This window comes from Hemitrygon akajei, chromosome 5 (assembly GCF_048418815.1).
Source record: "Hemitrygon akajei chromosome 5, sHemAka1.3, whole genome shotgun sequence".
In the NCBI taxonomy this organism is placed as follows: Eukaryota; Metazoa; Chordata; class Chondrichthyes; order Myliobatiformes; family Dasyatidae; genus Hemitrygon; species Hemitrygon akajei.
Genome location: NC_133128.1, coordinates 117,257,393 through 117,275,246, shown reverse-complemented (window position 1 = coordinate 117,275,246; position 17,854 = coordinate 117,257,393). Strand labels below are relative to the sequence as shown.

At 45.5% G+C, this 17,854-nt stretch overlaps 1 protein-coding gene across 1 annotated transcript in view; it reads left to right on the top strand.

Moving 5' to 3' along the window:
- The window catches only part of LOC140728095 (keratin, type II cytoskeletal 8-like), a 47,788-nt gene extending 30,176 nt beyond the window's left edge, over positions 1-17,612 (top strand). Inside the window, exons 3-8 of the mRNA XM_073046284.1 lie at positions 229-324; positions 1,982-2,146; positions 5,965-6,090; positions 7,050-7,270; positions 14,045-14,133; positions 16,847-17,612. Of these exons, the coding sequence (XP_072902385.1) occupies positions 229-324; positions 1,982-2,146; positions 5,965-6,090; positions 7,050-7,270; positions 14,045-14,133; positions 16,847-16,851 (702 nt within the window). The 3' untranslated portion in view covers positions 16,852-17,612. The remainder of the gene's footprint in view (positions 1-228; positions 325-1,981; positions 2,147-5,964; positions 6,091-7,049; positions 7,271-14,044; positions 14,134-16,846) is intronic.
- The last annotated feature ends 242 nt before the right edge of the window (positions 17,613-17,854 follow it).

Genomic DNA, 17,854 nt, shown 5'->3' with positions numbered 1-17,854 from the left:
TATGGAACAAGCTGCCAGATGAAGTGGCTGAGGCAGGTACAATAGTACCATTGAAGAAGCACTTGGACAGGTACATGGAGAGGTGGAGCTTGGAGGGAGGTGGACTAAATGCAGGAAATTGGATCTAACTGGGTGGGCACCATAGATAGCATGGACTTGTTGGGTCGAAGGGCCTGAATCTGTGCTGTGTCCATCTAAGACACGATTCTTCCATGAACCTGACTCTAGGAAGTGGATGAATCGTACTTCCAGAAGGTGGAGATGGAGTCCAAGCTGGAGTACCTCAGCAACCTGATCGAGTTTCTGAAGCAGCTCTATGCCGAGGTGGGTCTCGTTAAAACATCCAGTTAGAGTGGGGGATGGCTGTTCCTCCATCACACAGGTCAGCAGGTTGGCACAGAGTCTGAGGGGAGGCGAGGGGCTGTTTCATGGAGTGAGCTGCGGTGATACAACGGCTACTGGGATCAAAGGGAACTATCCAAAGGGGATCAGGGACATGGCTGTGAAGGGGCAAGAGCAGTGAAGGACATGTAATGGGAAAGAATAGCATGATGGGCCAAATGATCTCCTCCTCTGCTGCCCTGCTTTACAATTCAAGATTCAACATAGCTCCTATACAGTAGCATACCTTACCATTGCCGTGCAACCAGCCATATTCTGTATACTCCACCTACTCAACGGGACAGTGTGGAGGGAGCTTCACTCTGTGTCTGACCCCGGGAGTGTGTGATGGGACAGTGTAGAGGGAGCTTCACTCTGTGTCTGACCCTGGGAGTGTGTGATGGGACGGTGTGGAGGGAGCTTCACTCTGTGTCTGACCCTGGGAGTGTGTGATGGGACAGTGTAGAGGGAGCTTCACTCTGTGTCTGACCCTGGGAGAGTGTGATGGGACAGTGTAGAGGGAGCTTCACTCTGTGTCTGACCCTGGGAGTGTGTGATGGGACAGTGTAGAGGGAGCTTCACTCTGTGTCTGACCCTGGGAGTGTGTGATGGGACGGTGTGGAGGGAGCTTCACTCTGTGTCTGACCCTGGGAGTGTGTGATGGGACAGTGTAGAGGGAGCTTCACTCTGTGTCTGACTCTGGGACTGTGTGATGGGACGGTGTAGAGGGAGCTTCACTCTGTGTCTGACCCTGGGAGTGTGTGATGGGACAGTGTAGAGGGAACTTCACTCTGTGTCTGACCCCGGGAGTGTGTGATGGGACAGTGTAGAGGGAGCTTCACTCTGTGTCTGACCCTGGGAGTGTGTGATGGGACAGTGTAGAGGGAGCTTCACTCCGTGTCTGACCCTGGGAGTGTGTGATGGGACAGTGTAGAGGGAGCTTCACTCTGTGTCTGACCCTGGGAGTGTGTGATGGGACAGTGTAGAGGGAACTTCACTCTGTGTCTGACCCCGGGAGTGTGTGATGGGACAGTGTAGAGGGAGCTTCACTCTGTGTCTGACCCTGGGAGTGTGTGATGGGACAGTGTAGAGGGAGCTTCACTCCGTGTCTGACCCTGGGAGTGTGTGATGGTACAGTGTAGAGGGAGCTTCACTCCGTGTCTGACCCTGGGAGTGTGTGATGGGACAGTGTAGAGGGAGATTCACTCTGAGTCTAACCCTGGGAGTGTGTGATGGGACAGTGTAGAGGGAGCTTCACTCTGTGTCTGACCCTGGGAGTGTGTGATGGGACAGTGTAGAGGGAGCTTCACTCTGTGTCTGACCCCGGGAGTGTGTGATGGGACAGTGTAGAGGGAGCTTCACTCTGTGTCTGACCCCGGGAATGTGTGATGAGACAGTGTAGAGGGAGCTTCACTCTCCCAGCAAGGGGGTGGGGGAGTGTGTGTGTGTGTGTGTGTGTGTGTGTGTGTGTGTGTGTGTGTGTGTGTGTGTGTGTGTGTGTGTGTGTGTGTGTGTGTGTGTGTGTGTGTGTGTGTGTGTGTGTGTGTGTGAGAGACAGGCGGGTGGTAATGCCTGTATGACGTACTCTGTGTAACTACAGGAAATCCTGGAGCTTCAGTCCCATATTCAGTCGGCAGCCGTCACCTTGACGGTGAAGAACAATCGACAGCTGGACATGAGGAACATAATTGAAGACGTAAAACGGCAGCACACAGACATCGCTGCCAGGAACAAGGCGGAAGCCGAGGCCTGGTATCAGAAAATGGTGAGACCTTATACCACCAGTCACATGAGACACAGAGTCCTTCAGCATGGAAACAGGCCCCCTGGCTCAGCTGATACATTCCAACCAAGATGTCCCATCTACACTACTCCCATATGTGTTCCTGTAATACAACTGTGACACCGTAATTTCCTTTGGGATAAATAAAGTATCTGATCTATCTGTTTGTCCACATTCATTTCATATCCCTTTAAAAGTTTCCTATCCATGCACCTGTCCAACAGTCTTTTTAAATCTGTTATTGTGCCTGCCTCAGCCACTTCCTCTAGCCTTCCACAGAGATGCCACACTTTATGTCAAAAAAATGCCCTTCACTTTCCTATTAAATCTTTACACTTTCATCTTAAACTTGTGTCCTCTAGTTCTTGATTTCCCCCACCCTGGGAAAAAGATTTAGTGCATTCACTATTTCTAAGCCCCCCCCCATGATTTTAGAAGATTAGCTTTATTCGTCGTATGTCCATAGATGCATTGAAATGTGTTGTTTTGCATCAAATCAGATCAGAGGATTGAGCTCACAAGTATTACCATGCATCCAGTGCCAACAGAGCATGGCCACAACTCACTAACCCTTCCCGTACATCTTTGGACTGTGGGAGGAAACCAGAGCACCCGGAGGAAACCCCTGCAGTCACGGGGAGAACATACAAACTCCTTCTACGTTTATACATTTCTGTAAGGTTACCCTTTAGCCTCCTACTCTCCAAGGAATAAAATGCTAGCCTGTTCAACCTCTCCCTATAACTCAATCCCTCAAGTCCTGGCAACATCTTTGTGAATCTTTTCTGCACACTTCCCAGTTTAATGACATCATTCCTATAGCAGGACAAACAAAACTGAACACAATTCTCCAGATATATATGATATTTATCTCTAACTGTGCTACAAGATTGTCTACCTTATTCTGTATATGGTGACCTTTCAAATATAACAGCTTAAGTCTTCTGTATTCAGATTTTTAAAATATTCATTTAAACTCATCCTACTGACCGCAATTTTGCCCTAACATCGTCTATCTTTCCTCACAGTCTCACTACACACTAAATCTACTTGTATATCAACTGCCCTGTCCTCAGCCCTATCACTCCCATCGTCCTGCCAAATCAGTTTAAACCCTCCCCAGCAGCTTTAGCAAACCTGCCCGCAAGGATATTGCCCCCCCCCCCATGAGTTCTGGCGTAACCCATCCTTTTTGTACAAATCATACCTTCCCCAGAAGAGATCCCAAAAATCCATAAATCTGAACCCCTGCCCCCTGCACCAACTCTTCAGCCATGTATTTATCTGCTAATTCATCGAATTCTTACCCTCAGTGTACATGGCACAGGTAGCAATATACTGCCCTGAGTGTCCTACTTTTCAGCTTTCTGGCTATCTCCCTATATTCTCTCTTCAGGACCTCCTCCCATTTCCTGCCTATGACATTGGTACCGATATGTGCCATGACTTCTGGCTGTTCACCCTCCCCCTTTGGAACACTGTGGATCCGATCAAAGACATCCCTGACACTGGCACCTGGGAGGCAACATACCACCTGGGTGTCCCTTTCACGTCTGTAGAATCTGCTTTCTACTCCTCTAACTATGGAATCCCTTATCACTACTGTACTCCTCCCCCTTCCCTTCTGAGCCACAGACAGACTCAGTGTCAGAGGTCAGGTTGCTACAGCTTCCCCCTGGCAGGTTGTCCCTCTTCCACCCCCCACCCCCACAACAGTATCCAAAGTGGTATACTAACTTTTGAGGGGAATGGGCACAGGGGGACTCTGCACTGGCTGCCTGTTCCCTTTCCCTCTCCTGACAGTCACCCCAGTATCTGTCTCCTACAACTTAGGGGTGACTACTTCCCTGTAGCTCCTATCTACCACCTCCTCATTTTCTCGTGTGAGGGGAAGGTCAACCAGCTGCAGCTGCACTTCCTCATCACTGTTTCTAAGGAGCTGCACCTCGCTGCACTTTGTGCAGAAGTGGTTATCGGGGAGTCTGGAGGTTCCCCGAAGGTCTATTATCTGATGCAAAACCACTAAACACAGACCCATTCTCAGTGCACTAGCTTTGTGCTATCAGAAAAAAAAACTTACTAGAAGCTTACTTAGAACCTCCGCCTATGCTTGCTCAAACCTATTCTCGTCTAAGACTGTCCACTCACACAATGCTGCTCCGCTTACACCTTGCTTCTTTTTATTTGCTTTTGCTGAATGCCTAATAGATCGTTATAACTGCACCCTACCAAAAAATCCAAAAAGCATCCAAGCTCTTTTTAAGCTTTGCACTGTGTCATCAACAAACTATCTCTCAGGATAATTCTCCCTCATCTCTGTTACAAAGGATGACCTACTATTCTGAGGGCGTGCCTTTCAGTGCTAAAATCCCCAACTATAAGAAACAGCCGCTCCATGCCCACTCTGTCTTGGCTTTTTAATGGTTCAAGGGTTTCAATGAGATCCTCCCTCATTCTTCTAACCTCCAGTGGTTGCAGGCACAGAGCCATCAAAAGCTCCACGTACATTAACCCTTTCATTCCCAGGACCATTCTCATGACCATTCTCATGAACCTCCTCTGGACCCTCTCCAGTTCCAGCACATCCTTTCATAGAAATTGGGCTCAAAACTACTCAGAATACTCCGTGTGGTGTGACCAGTGCCTTACAAAGGCTCAGTACTAGATACTTGCTTTTAGAGTATATTCCACTCCTCTCGAAATGAACATTGCATTTGCCTTCTTCACCACCAACTCAGCCTGTAAGTTAACCTCTATGCAAACCAGCACTGGGTTCAAAATCCCTTTGCATTTTCTAAATTTGCTCCCCACTTAGAAAAAAACTTACACCTTTATTTCTTACATTAAACTACATGACAAGAATAGAATCAGGTTTAATATCATTGATGATGTGAAATTTGTTATATGGCAGCAGTACAGTTCAATACATAAAATATACTATAACTTACAATAAAATGTGTATATATAAATATATATAATATATTGTAATGCATCTATATTACAATGTCCGATCCTGTGCAGAGGCCCCTCCATACCAGCCAATGATGCAACCAGTCATGAACATCGAATTCTCCAACTTCCGGTAATTCCCTCCCTCTCCCTTCCCCCATCCCAGTTTCACTCTGCCTCCTCCTCCAGCTGCCTATCACCTCTCTCATGATTCTGTCTTCTTCTACTACCAATAGTGCTTTCCCCTTACATTCCTTCTTCACCTTTCCTGCCTATCCCCTCCCCCACCCCTTGATCTTTCCTCTGATTGGTTTTTAACCTGACACCCACCAGCCTTCTCCTTTCCACCCTCCCCCACCTTCTTCATAGAGCTCCTGCCCCGTCCCTCTTCAGTCCTGATGAAGGGTCTCAGCCCGAAACATTGACTGCTCATTTCCACAGATGCTGTCCGACCTGCTGAGTTCCTGCAGCGTTTTGTGCGTGTTGCTTTGACCCCAGCATCTAGAGTACTTTGTGTTTAGGATGCAACCAGTCAGAATGCTCTCCACGGTCCGTAGAAATGTTCTGGTCTCTAGTGACACAGTGAAAATGCTGGTTCCTCGATAAGGACTGGTGTGTGTTCTCCCGCTTCCACTTGCTGAAGTCCACAATCAATTCCTTGGTCGTACTGATACTGAGTGTGAGGCTGTCATGATAACTCTGAGACAGTGATCTATCTCTCTTCAGTGCAATCCCTCATCACCACATACTGCACTTCCTCATGCTGTATTGGATCTGGCGCCCAGCGGTCAGTCAGGCAGCACGTGGTGTGCCTGTTAGGCCTTTGCTAATAGCACACTCCCCGTTCACAGTTACAGGATTTAGAGAATGACAAAGTCAGACAGAATGAAGACCTGCGCTGCGCCAGGAATGAGGCCAGCGAACTCAACCGCGAGCTACAGAGGCTGAAATCAAACATTGACGGGCTTCAGAATCAGGTGAGCGGCTTCTATAGTGCTGGTCTGTCTCTAGCTGTCAGTCTATGTCTTGTATCATCTTGCATATCTCTATCAAGTCATGTCTCATTCTCCTTTGCTCCGTAGAGAAAAGCCCTGGCTTGCTCAACCCATCCTCATAAGACATGCTCTCACCAGAGAATCATCAAGCTGCAATGCTCTCTGATAGCTCTTGAACTCAATCCCCTGACTAATAAGGGACAGCACATAATACACCTTCTTAACCACCCTGTCAACTTGCACGGCAATTTGGCACCCAACACCCCAGGCGCAGTCTAACCACAGTCTACTACAGCTGCAACATGACTTTGCAACTTTTGTGCATATTTCCCTGACTGATGAAGGGAAATAGGCTATAGGAATTCTTTACCATCTGTCTACACATGTGCAGCCACTTTCATAAAATACACTGTAGGACATAAGAGCTTATGCAGACCCTCTGGCCCAAGATGTTGTGCCAACTTTTGAACCTACTTTAATATCAATCCCACCCTTTCCTCCTACATAGCCCTCCATTTTTCATCCATGTGCCTATCCAAGAGTTTCTTAAATGCCTCTATTGTCTATATTGCTACTGGCGGCATGTTCCAAGCAGCCACCACTCTGTGTGCTTAAAAAAGATCTGCCACTGACATCTTCCCTATACTTTCCTACAATCACTGTCAAATTATGCCCCTAAATATCATCCATTTCTGCCCTGGGAAAAAATGTCTGGCTATCCTCTTATCGTCTTGTACAGCTCTATCAAGTTGCCACTCATCCGCCTTCGCTCCAGAGAAAAAGGCCTAGCTTGCTCAACTTATACTCATACACATGCACTCTAATACGCTGAGAGGCTAAACAGGCACGTGAAGGGATCGGACTGATGGGCCGAATGTCTTCCTGTAGAAATATTTGGTGGGTTTTGAGCTGGTTTGGTTGAACTCTATGGTATCTCACAGAGGGCGGCTCTGGAGGCGAATGTCATAGAGGCAGAGGACCGGGGGCAAATAGCCATCAAGGATGCCAAGAATCATGTCAGTGAACTGCAGGACGCCCTGCGCAAGGTGAAGACGGATCTGGCGGACCAGGCTCGCGAGCACCAGGAGCTACTCAACTCCACCATGGCCCTCGACATGGAGATTGCCACCTACCGAAAACTCCTGGATGGAGAAGAGGAGAGGTAAGTCCGTTCACCCCATCCTGCCCCTCGGGACATTTCAGAGAGCCATAAGTCATAGGAGCAGAGTTAGTCCATGTGGCCCATTGAATCTGCTCCACTGTTCCCTCATGGCTGATTTATTATCCCTTTCAAACCCATTTTCCTGCCCTCTCCCTGTAATGTTTGATGCCCTGACTAATCAAGAACCTATCAACCTTATCTTTAAATATACTCCGTGACTTGGCCTCCGCAAACTTCAGTGGTAAAGAAATTACCCTCCAGCTAAAGAAATTCCTCATCATCTCTGTTCTAAAGGGACATCCTTCCATTCTGAGGATGTGCCCTGTGGTCCTAGACTCCCCTACCATAGGAAACATCCTCTTCACGTCTACACTATTTAGGCCTTTCAATATTCAATAGGTTTCAATGGGATTTCTTCCTGCCTCCCATTCTTCTCAACTCCAGAACAGGCCCAGAGCCATCAAACACTCCTCATATATTAACCCTTTCATTCCTGGAATCATTTTCGTGAACCTGCCCTGGACCCTCTCGAATGCCAGCACATCTCTTCTTAGGTAAGGGGACCAGAAATGGTCACAATGCTCCTTGCAGTCTGACCAATGTCTTATAAAGCCTCACCATTGCAACTTTGCTCATATTCTAGTCCTCTTGACTTAATGCTAACAGTTTTCCTTACCACTGACTCAACCTGCAAGTTAACCTTTAGGGAATCCTCACAAGGACCCCCAAGTCCTTTTACAACTCTGATTTTTGAAATTTTCTCCTCATTTAGAAAATAGGCTAGGCCTTTATTCCTTCTACCAAAGTCCATGACCACACTATATTCCATCTGCCATTTCTTTGCCCATTCTCCCAATCTAACTCTTCCGCAGGCCTTCTGCTTCCTCAACACTACCTGCCCCACCACCAATCTTCATATCATCTGCAAACTTGACCACAAAGCCACCTATTCCGTCATCCAAATCATTTACATATAACTTGAAAAGAAGCAGTCTCAATTCCAGCCCTTGAGGAACACCATTAGTCACCAGCTGCCAACATGAAAAGGTTCTCTTTATTCTTTCTCCTGCCAATCAGCCAATCTTCTGTCTACACTAATATTTTTCCTGCTGTACCATGGGTTCTTATTTTGTTAAGCAGTCTCCTGTGCAGCATCTTGTCAAAGGCCTTCTGAAAATCCAAGTAAACAACATCCACTGACTCTCCTTTGTTGATCCTGCTTGTTATTTGTCAGGCAAGATTTCCTCTTAAGGAAACCGTGCTGACTTTGGCCGATTTTATCATGTGCTCTTCACCAAAACCTCATCCTTAATAATGGACTCCGACACCTTCCCAACCACTAACGTCGGGCTAACTGGGTTATAATTTCCTTTCTTCAGCCTCAAAGTGGAATAATGCAGGCTCAATTGAAACCATCTGCAGCTGCGTAAAGGTTCATTAGATTCACTGGTCACCCAGAGCGCTATCCTTTGCTTCTGAACCCAACACACCTGATGGATTCGGTTATAATTTCAGAAACAACACTACACTTGCTTGGCCTTGTGTAAAGCAACACTTGGGGGCAGAATGGCTCAAGTTACATTTTATAGCATGGAAGACAACCACATTATCTGCATAGTCTACCAAGAGTAACAGTTTAAAAATGTACAAATGTACTAAAACAAGAGCTATTTCTTCTCTGTCCACCCCCAAGGCAGGAGGCTGAGCAGATCGGGCTGTCTGCCACCATTTCCCATGACGAATGAATAACCTCTGACTGGTCAGTTTGGTCAGGCTCATCTACTTAAAAATCAGATTTAATATTTCCAATTTGGGCAACCGTTGATATTTTGTTCACTTTAAGTTTCCCAGTACAAGTGGCAGCTAAAAACCCAGGGAGTGGGAAATTAATGTGCACCTGCAGCAAAGTTGAACATGGTTAGTTCAATGAAAACTGCCCACAAGCTGGGAGACTTCTGATCACTGTAAGGGTTGGTCTGGGACATCTTATCCATCTAGTTTGGCCTGCTGAGTAACAAGGCTAACCAATCTGGTGACATTCTCAATCAAATTTACTGTATTTCTTTCTTAAAAGTATACAGGTAGATGCAATAGAGCACCAAGTTAGTGGAGAGATATCAATCAGTGTAAAACATTAAAAACTTGCTTTTCCAATTAGATCTTCAACCTTTTACCTAGTAGGATTTAGTCGAAATTTTAACGGATAACCAACTGTAAATAACGCTCTCATTTCAATTCATTTATTGCCAATCAGTATCCAGCTGAAATATTCTGAAGTTATACACTCAGCAGAAAAGCCTTAAAAATCCAAGCCAAAATTATCTGCTACTTTGCAACAGAGAAGACAAACAGGATATTTGATAGTGGTGATGATAGTATAACCATCAAGTGTTCAGAAACAAGTAGCTGAAGGCTTGGTAACCAGAGGTAAAGGTTTAAGATGATTGGTTTAAAAAATAGCAAAGGTCACATGATGAAAACCTTTTCTTTAAGACAAGATTCATCAACGGCTTTCAAAAAACAATTACATAAATACTAAAAGAAGAAAATATTGCCATGACATGAAAAGAATTGGAAGGCTGAACTCATTGGATTTCCTTGTCAGAGAAACAGTTGGAACATAATCGGCCAAATTGATCTCTTTTTGTGTTTTCCTATTCTCTGATTCTACCAGAGGATGTTTCAGAGTTCACATATCCAAATTGCAATCTTATTACAAGGCACACTTCACTATATCCTTTTCAACTACTTCTACAGCCATTGGTAATCAATGGAAAAAGTGGCATCCTGAAATTTGTCTTTGCGGTGCCAATAGTCCTATTAATGGCTTCAAATATGGAAGAGCACAAGATTTAATGTATAATTTTAAGGAGTATATTTTATGCCAACACAACATCGTCAAATTACCACCTAAGCTCACCGATTAGTTTTGTCCTGAATCTGAAGGGATTTCGCAGTGGGACCGACTCATAATTTGCCATTCAGGAACTGGGCTAGTCAGAGATCAGAGACTTGTTAATAAACTATTCAAGCAATAATAATACAGAGAGCTGGAGGTGAATGACATACCACTACATCATTCACATGACTCAGACTGTGCCACAAATGACAGAATGGATATGGACTGATTTAGGAATGCCAGGGATGTTGGAAACTGAATTTCTAGCTTAAGAGTGACTACTTCTTAAAGGACAAGAGAGAGAGCTGGTGATGCTCTGAAAACCTGTGCCAACCAGCTGTCAGGTGTGTTCAAGGGCATCTTCCATCTCTCACTGCTGCAGACGGAGGTTCCCACCCAATTCAAAAGGATGATAATCATACCAGTGCCCAAGAAGAGCAGGGTGAGATGCCCCAATGACTATCACCCAATGGCACTCACATCTACCGTGATGAAGTGTTTTGAGAGGTTGGTCACGACTAGAATTAACTCCTGCGTAAGCAAGGATCTGGCCCACTTCATTTTGCCTGTCACCATAGTAGGTCTACAGCGGATGCAGTCCTACTGGCTCTCCACTTGGGCGGTAGCAATACCTACGTCAAGCGGCTGTTTGTTGACTACAGCTCAGCATTCAACACCACAATGCCCTCAGTACTAATCAACAAGCTCCAAAGTCTAGGCCCCTGTACCTCCCTCTGCAACTGGATCCTGGACTTCCTCACCGGGACACCACAGTCTGTATGGATCAGAAATAACATCTCCTCCTCACTGACTACCAACACTGGGATGCGTGCTTAGCTCACTGCTCTACTTTCTCTCCAACCGTGACTGTGTGGCTTCACACAGCTCAAACACCATCCAAAAATTTACTATTGTTGGCAGCAGAATTTCTGATGGTGAGGAGGGGGCATACAGGAGTGAGACAGATCAGCTGGTTGAGTGGTGTAGCAACAATAACCTTGCACTCAATGTCAGTAAGAACAAGGAATTGATTGTGGACTTCAGGAAGGGCAAGTCAAGGGAACATCCACCAGTCCTCATCAAGGCATTAGAGGTGGAAAGGATGTGTGATTTCAATTTCCTGAGTGTCAACATCTCTGCAGATCTTTCCTGGGCCGAACATTCTGATGCAGTTACTAAGAAGGCACGACAGCAGCTATATTTCATTAGGAGTTTGAGGAGATTTGTTATATCATCAAAGACACTCGCAAATTTCTACAGATGTACCGTGGAGAGCATTCTAACTGGTTGCATCACCATCTGGTATGGAGAGGCCACTGCACAAGACCAGAAAAAGCTGCAGAAAGTTGCAAACCCAGCCAACTCCATCATGGGCACTATCCCATGGCGATGGCGATGCCTCAAGAAGACGGCATCCATCATTAAGGACCCCCATCACCCAGGACATGCCATCTTCTCATTGCTACCATCAAGGAAGAGGTACAGGAATCTGAAGACAAACACTGAAAGCTTTAGGACAGCTTCTTCCCCACCACCATCAGATTTCTGAATGGACAATGAACCACAGGATTTTTTTCCCATTTCTTGCACTACTTGTTTAATTTAGTTTTTAAAAAGATTTATATACTTATATAAATATGCTTTTCCATTATATATTGCAATATTCTGCTGCCATAAAACATCAGATTTCACAACATATGCCGGTGACAATGAACCTGATTCTGATTCTGAAATGCATGTGATCAGGTATTAGTCAACGACACTTGAGCTTGGACTAATAGTCAGGAAGCACATGTGTGAACATGTCCCCAAGGCAAAAGAGGAATTTAAGTACAGTTAATTAAACAAGTCTGGAATTAAAAAGACAGTGCTACTGACAAAAGAAACAATTGTGTTACCAGGTGAACTAATTTGCATCCTTATTTGGTATTATTTTGTGGTACCAGATTCACATCCCCATTGCTTGGAGAAGATGAAGTGGCCCACAAGCCATTCAATTCAGCAGCAGCTGTTAGAAAAGGGCAATATTTATTACATTGGAAATCTGCAACCAATAACAGTGACCATTAAACATCCTAGTTCTCAATATAAACCTTTAAAAAGGGAAGTCAGTCACCTCCAGCTTCTCAGATAACCCAGCATTCACTGCAAAGTCTGACAATTACAATGGATATAAATGCCAGTAATAACTCTCACATTGCACAAACTTGGCAGTACAGATTCATATGATTATTTGAAACAAAAAGGGAAACAGCAGAATTATATCTGAAGACATAGAAATGGAAAGAAAAACTCAACTCTAATCAAAATTTCAAATGTGTGGTACGCTTAGCTACAATGACATTTACAAAGCAAAGTATCTGTGCAACAAGATCTATCTGTACAATCAAAACCAGCAATGGCAAAACTGTGTCCCTTTAAGTCTTGTTTATTTTTTTCTTAAAATGATGATAGATTTCCATTAATTAGATCCAGGAGTGAAGTTGTATGCTACCTGTACATGTCAGTTATCAGGGAAGCAGAGAGGCAAACAGCTAAGCAGTAACAAAGAATGAGAGTCAAACTCTTGAGATAAATAACTTCATTCACTGGGTTGCACCTCTAAATAACAACACAAAGCATGACTGTCTACAACATTTCAAATCTTCTAGTTCATCTGCGTAATTAGGGAGAAGCAGTGCTGTTCAAAGATACAATTTAATTTTTAAAATCAGACCAAAGACAACTGTCAAGCACAACTTCGTAATGCCATACCAGACACACCTTCAGTCAGTCATAGTCAAAGAACACTACAGCACAGAAACAAGCCCTTCAGCGTCCTCATCCACACTGAACTCTTCTTCTGCCTAGTTACATCAACCCACACCTGGGACATAGCACTCCACGCCTCTCCCATCCATGTAATTATGCAAACCTCTTAAATGCTGAAATCAAACCCACATCCACCACTTGCGCCGACAGCTTGTTCCACACTCTCACCACTGAGTGAAGAAGTGCTGCTTAAATATTTCACCTTTCACCCTTAACCTATGACCTCTAGTTTGAGTCTCATCCAACCTCAGTGGACAAAGCCTGCTTGCATTTACTCTGTCTATGGCCCCTCATGATTTTACACAGCTCTATCAAATCTCCCCTCTAAAGAATAAGATCCTAATCTATTCAACTTTTCCCTATAACTCAGGTCCTCAAGTCCTGGCAACATCCTTGGAAACTTTCTCTGTACTCTCTCAATCTTATTGATATCTTTCCTGTAGGTAGGTGACCAGTTGGGTCTCTGCTACAAGGTTGCTTGCATTCCTGATACAATCACTGCTGCCTCATTAGATTGACCACCCCCTCGGCCATCTCCTTGTTCTGCCCCTCTGTGGTAAGATTCTGAATGACACAGTGATCCCTAAAAATGCCAAGGAATCATTTAGGCCACTCTGCAGGTGAGGGGCTGTGTGCAATGAGTCACTCTCGGGTAGGTGTCTCACTGATCTGGCAGAATAAAATGAGACCCAGATACACATTGGGTGCACAGTTTCATTGCAGTTAGCACATCATCTTACAGTGCCAGTGATCAGAGCTCAGTTCTCGCTGCTGTCCGTAAGGAGTTTGTACATTCTCCTCGTGACCGTGTGGCTTTCCTCTGCATGCTCTAGGTTACTCCACGTTTCCAAAATGTATGGTTCAGGTTCCTGAGTTGTGAACATGCTGAGTTGGCACCGGAAGCACGGCAACACTGCCCAGCACAATCCTTGCTGATTTGATTCGACACATACGACATGTGTCACTGGACGTTTCGATGTACATGTGACAGATAAAGCTAACCTTTACTCTTTATCTTTCCCTATCCTCACGCCGGAGTAATTGTGTTTCCTTGCTGCTCCTAGGGATGGTATCCCCAACAGTGGGACTGTGCGGGTGGTCAGCGCGGTATCCAGCTCGAAGGGGATGGGAACCAGAACACAGCTGAGAATCAGTAAGTCTACAAGCCCCTCAATGTGTGAACCAGTGTGGGTGGAAGAGTGATCTCGAAGTCAAAGCTGAATTTATTGTTAGAACCTCGCACAGCACAAGCCCTTTGGCCCATGGTGTTGTGCCAACCTTTTAACCTTCTCTAAGATCAACCTAATCCTTCCCTCCTTCATAGCCCTCCACTTTTCTGTGATCCATGTGCCTATCTAAGAGTCTCTTAAATGTCCCTAATGAATCTGCCTCTAGCACCACCCCTGGCAGTGTGTTCCATGCACCCACCACCCTCTATGTTTAAAAAAAACTACCTCTGACATTCTCCCCCTTTAACTTTCCTCCATTCACCATAAAATTACGCCCAGTCATGTTAGCCATTTCTGCCCATGTAAAAGATCTCTAGCTGTTATCCATTCAATCTATAGCATCACGTACAACTCCATCAAGTCACCTCCCACCCTCCTTCGCTCCAGAGAGAAAAGCCCCAGCTCGCTCAACCTTCCCTTATAAGGTATGCTGTCCAAACCAGGCGGCATCCTGGTGAATCTCCACTGCACCTTCTCTGAAGCTTCATGAGTGCACAAGTACAATGAAAAGCAACATCAGGTAAGCAGCGTTCACAATAAAAATACTTACATTCTACAGAATTTTTAGAAGAAAGAACACAATTGGACCAAAATGAAACAAAGTCCGTTGTCATGCAATGTGGTCATAATGAGGTCATGGTTAGGGTTCTGCTAGCTAGTTCAAGAACCAAATGGTTGAAGGGAAGTAGCTTTGAGAAGATGGTGGAACCTTTAATGGTCAATGTTGCCTTCTTGAGGCAGTACCGGTGATGCAGAGGGTTGTGCCTGTGATGAAACTGGCTCAGTCTAAAACCCTCTGCAGCCTCTTGTGATTTCTTTCATTGGATATCCACCCCAGGCAAAGATGCAACCAGTTCTCCACAATACATCTGTAGACATTTGCTAGTCTTTGGTGACACACCAAATCCACTCAAACTCTGAACACATTATTGCCACTGGTGTGCTTTCGTCAATATGTTGAGCCCAGGAGAGATCCTCTGAGATGCTGACACCCAGGAAATTGAAGCTGCTCACCCGTTCCACCACTGACCCTTCATTGCAACTTCTCCCAACTTCCACTTCCACTGACCATCAATCTACAATGGCAATAAATGTGATCAGGAATTTGCCTGGAGGTTGGTGAGGGTGGGGTTCAGCAGCACTCTGTTCCAGAACCCCTGCTCTTCGTGATTTTTCTAAATTGCTTGGATGAGGATGTGGAAGTGGGGGTTAGAAAGTCTGCAGATGACACAAAGGTTGGAGGTGTTGTGGTCTGTATAGAAGATTGTCATTGGTTACAACAGGATGTTGATAGGATGCAGAGCTGGGCTAAGAAGTGGAAGATGGAGTTCAAGCTGGATTAAGTTGAATTTTAAATCAGAGTACAGGGTAATGGCAGAATTCTTAGCAGTGTGGAAGGACAGGGGTCCATGTCCATAGATCCCTCAAAGCTGCAGCGCATGTTGATAGGGTGGTTAAGAAGGCATATGGTGTGTTGGCATAGTCAGGGGATTGAGTCAAAGAGCCACAGGGTAATGTTGTAGCTTTATAAAATTCCGGTTAGACCACACTTGGAATATTGTGTTCAGTTCTGGTCACCTCATTATAGAAAGGAGGTGGAAGCTTTAGCGAGGGTGCAGAGGAGATTTAGCAGGATGCTGCCTGGATAAGAGGATTTACTTTATGAGGAAAGGTTGAGTGAACTGGGACTTTTCTCTTTGGAGCAAAGAAGGATGATATAGAGAGGACAGCGAGCCCGTTTCCCAGGATAGCAAAGGAGGACATCCATTTAAAGTGAGTGGAGGAAGGTTTAGGGGAGATGTCAGAGATGGGTTCTTTACACAGAGCGGTGGGTGCATGGAACATGCTGCCAGGGGTGGTGGTGGGTCAGATACTTAGGGACCTTTAAGAGACTTTTAGATAGGCACACGGATGAAGGACAAATGGAGGGTGACAGGCTATGTAGGAGGGAAGGGTTAGATTAATCTTCCACATCCTTCCTATAATGAGATGATCAGAACTGCACACAGTACACCAGGTATGGTCCAGTGGCTGTAGGCTGCTGAGTGTAAAACTGAGCACATCGACAAGGACTGCTGTCACAGGAAAGCAGCATCCACACCAAGGGCCCCTGCCATCCAGGCCATGCTCTCTCCTCACTCCTGCCATCAGGAAGGAGGTACAGGAGCCTCAAGATCCACACCACCAGGTTATTACCCCTCAACCATCAGGCTCTTTAACCAGGCTCTCAACATCTCTCGCCACATCACTGAACTGTTCCCACAACCTCTGGCCTCACTTTCAAAGGATCTTCATTCCATGTTCTCGATATTTATTGATGATTTATGTTTTACTTTTTTCTTGTTGTATTTGCACAAGTTGCTCTTTTACACGTTGTTTTTTTTTGTCTGGGTTTGTGTGTAGTTCTTCATTAATTCTACTGAGATTCTTCGTACTTACTGTGAATGCCTGCAAGAAAATGAATCTCAGGGTTGTATACGTGCATACTTTACTTTGAACTGGGTCCAGACAAGGATCCAGAGGCTGGGATTGGTGTCCAACAACAGGTTGATTGGGGGCGGGGGGAGTGACTAATGCTTCATTGCTGCTTCTTGTTGTAACCCTAACCAATAAACAACTTTTTTTATTTCTGATTAGATTAATAAGACGAATACCAGGGCAGGTGTTGTAAGGAACAGGCCAATGCACACATGGGGCCGCCGCCTCCTTGCCAACGCCTCAGTGAGGTCGTCACGAGAACCCATTCAATCTCCAACTCTGGGTCACGCAGAAGAAGATCCAGTAGATGTGCTCAAAGCTATGGTCAATGCCCACTCCCTGCCTTTTATGCAGTCTTTTACCCTAAACTAATCTGAGCAGACCTCTACCCCCAACACCGCTACTCCATTCGCCCACATCCTTCTCCCCAGTCCCTCACCCAACCCCCCAATCTGACCTCCTTTTGCCCACAGTAACACTCGCCACACGACCTCGTTCTTACTGTGACCCCTCCCTCCATCCCTCAAACTGTGGGTCTCCCTTCCTTCCATCCCTCAAACTGTGGGAGTCCCCTTCCTCCGTTCCTCAAATATTCCTCATCCCTTCCTCTGTTCCTCAATCAATTGGATCTCCATCCCACCATCCCTCGGCAGTGGGACTCCCCTCCCTCAAACTACAGGATCCCTCTGGTCTCCTCTCTCTGCCTACTTTGACCCATACTACAAACTCGCCCCCCCCCCGTCCCTCAGTTCCCTCTGCCAGTCTCCCCACCCTCCACCTTCCTCAGTCCTGTGTGCTTGATATTGCTTGAGGCTCTCCGCTCAGTGCCTCCTGTCCCTTCCATTCTGCAGCTTCGGACTGAACGCTTTTGGTGAAATGCTGCCTTCCTGACAGAGAAATGTAATTATCATTGGTGGGTCATGGACAATAAAGAATTTGGACAAGCCCCTCAATGTGTGTGTGTCTCTCTCTCTCTCTCTCTCTTCAGTTGTCATTAGGATCGAGGATCAACTTTATTCACCACACACATTTTATGTGTATTAGGAATTTGCTGTGGTGTGTAGGTCAGAGTGTGACATGCAACAAAAAACACCATTCAACAATTAAAGAATTATATAAAAAATATAGCTAGAGGTACAGATATGCAATGAAATGTGTATAAGTACC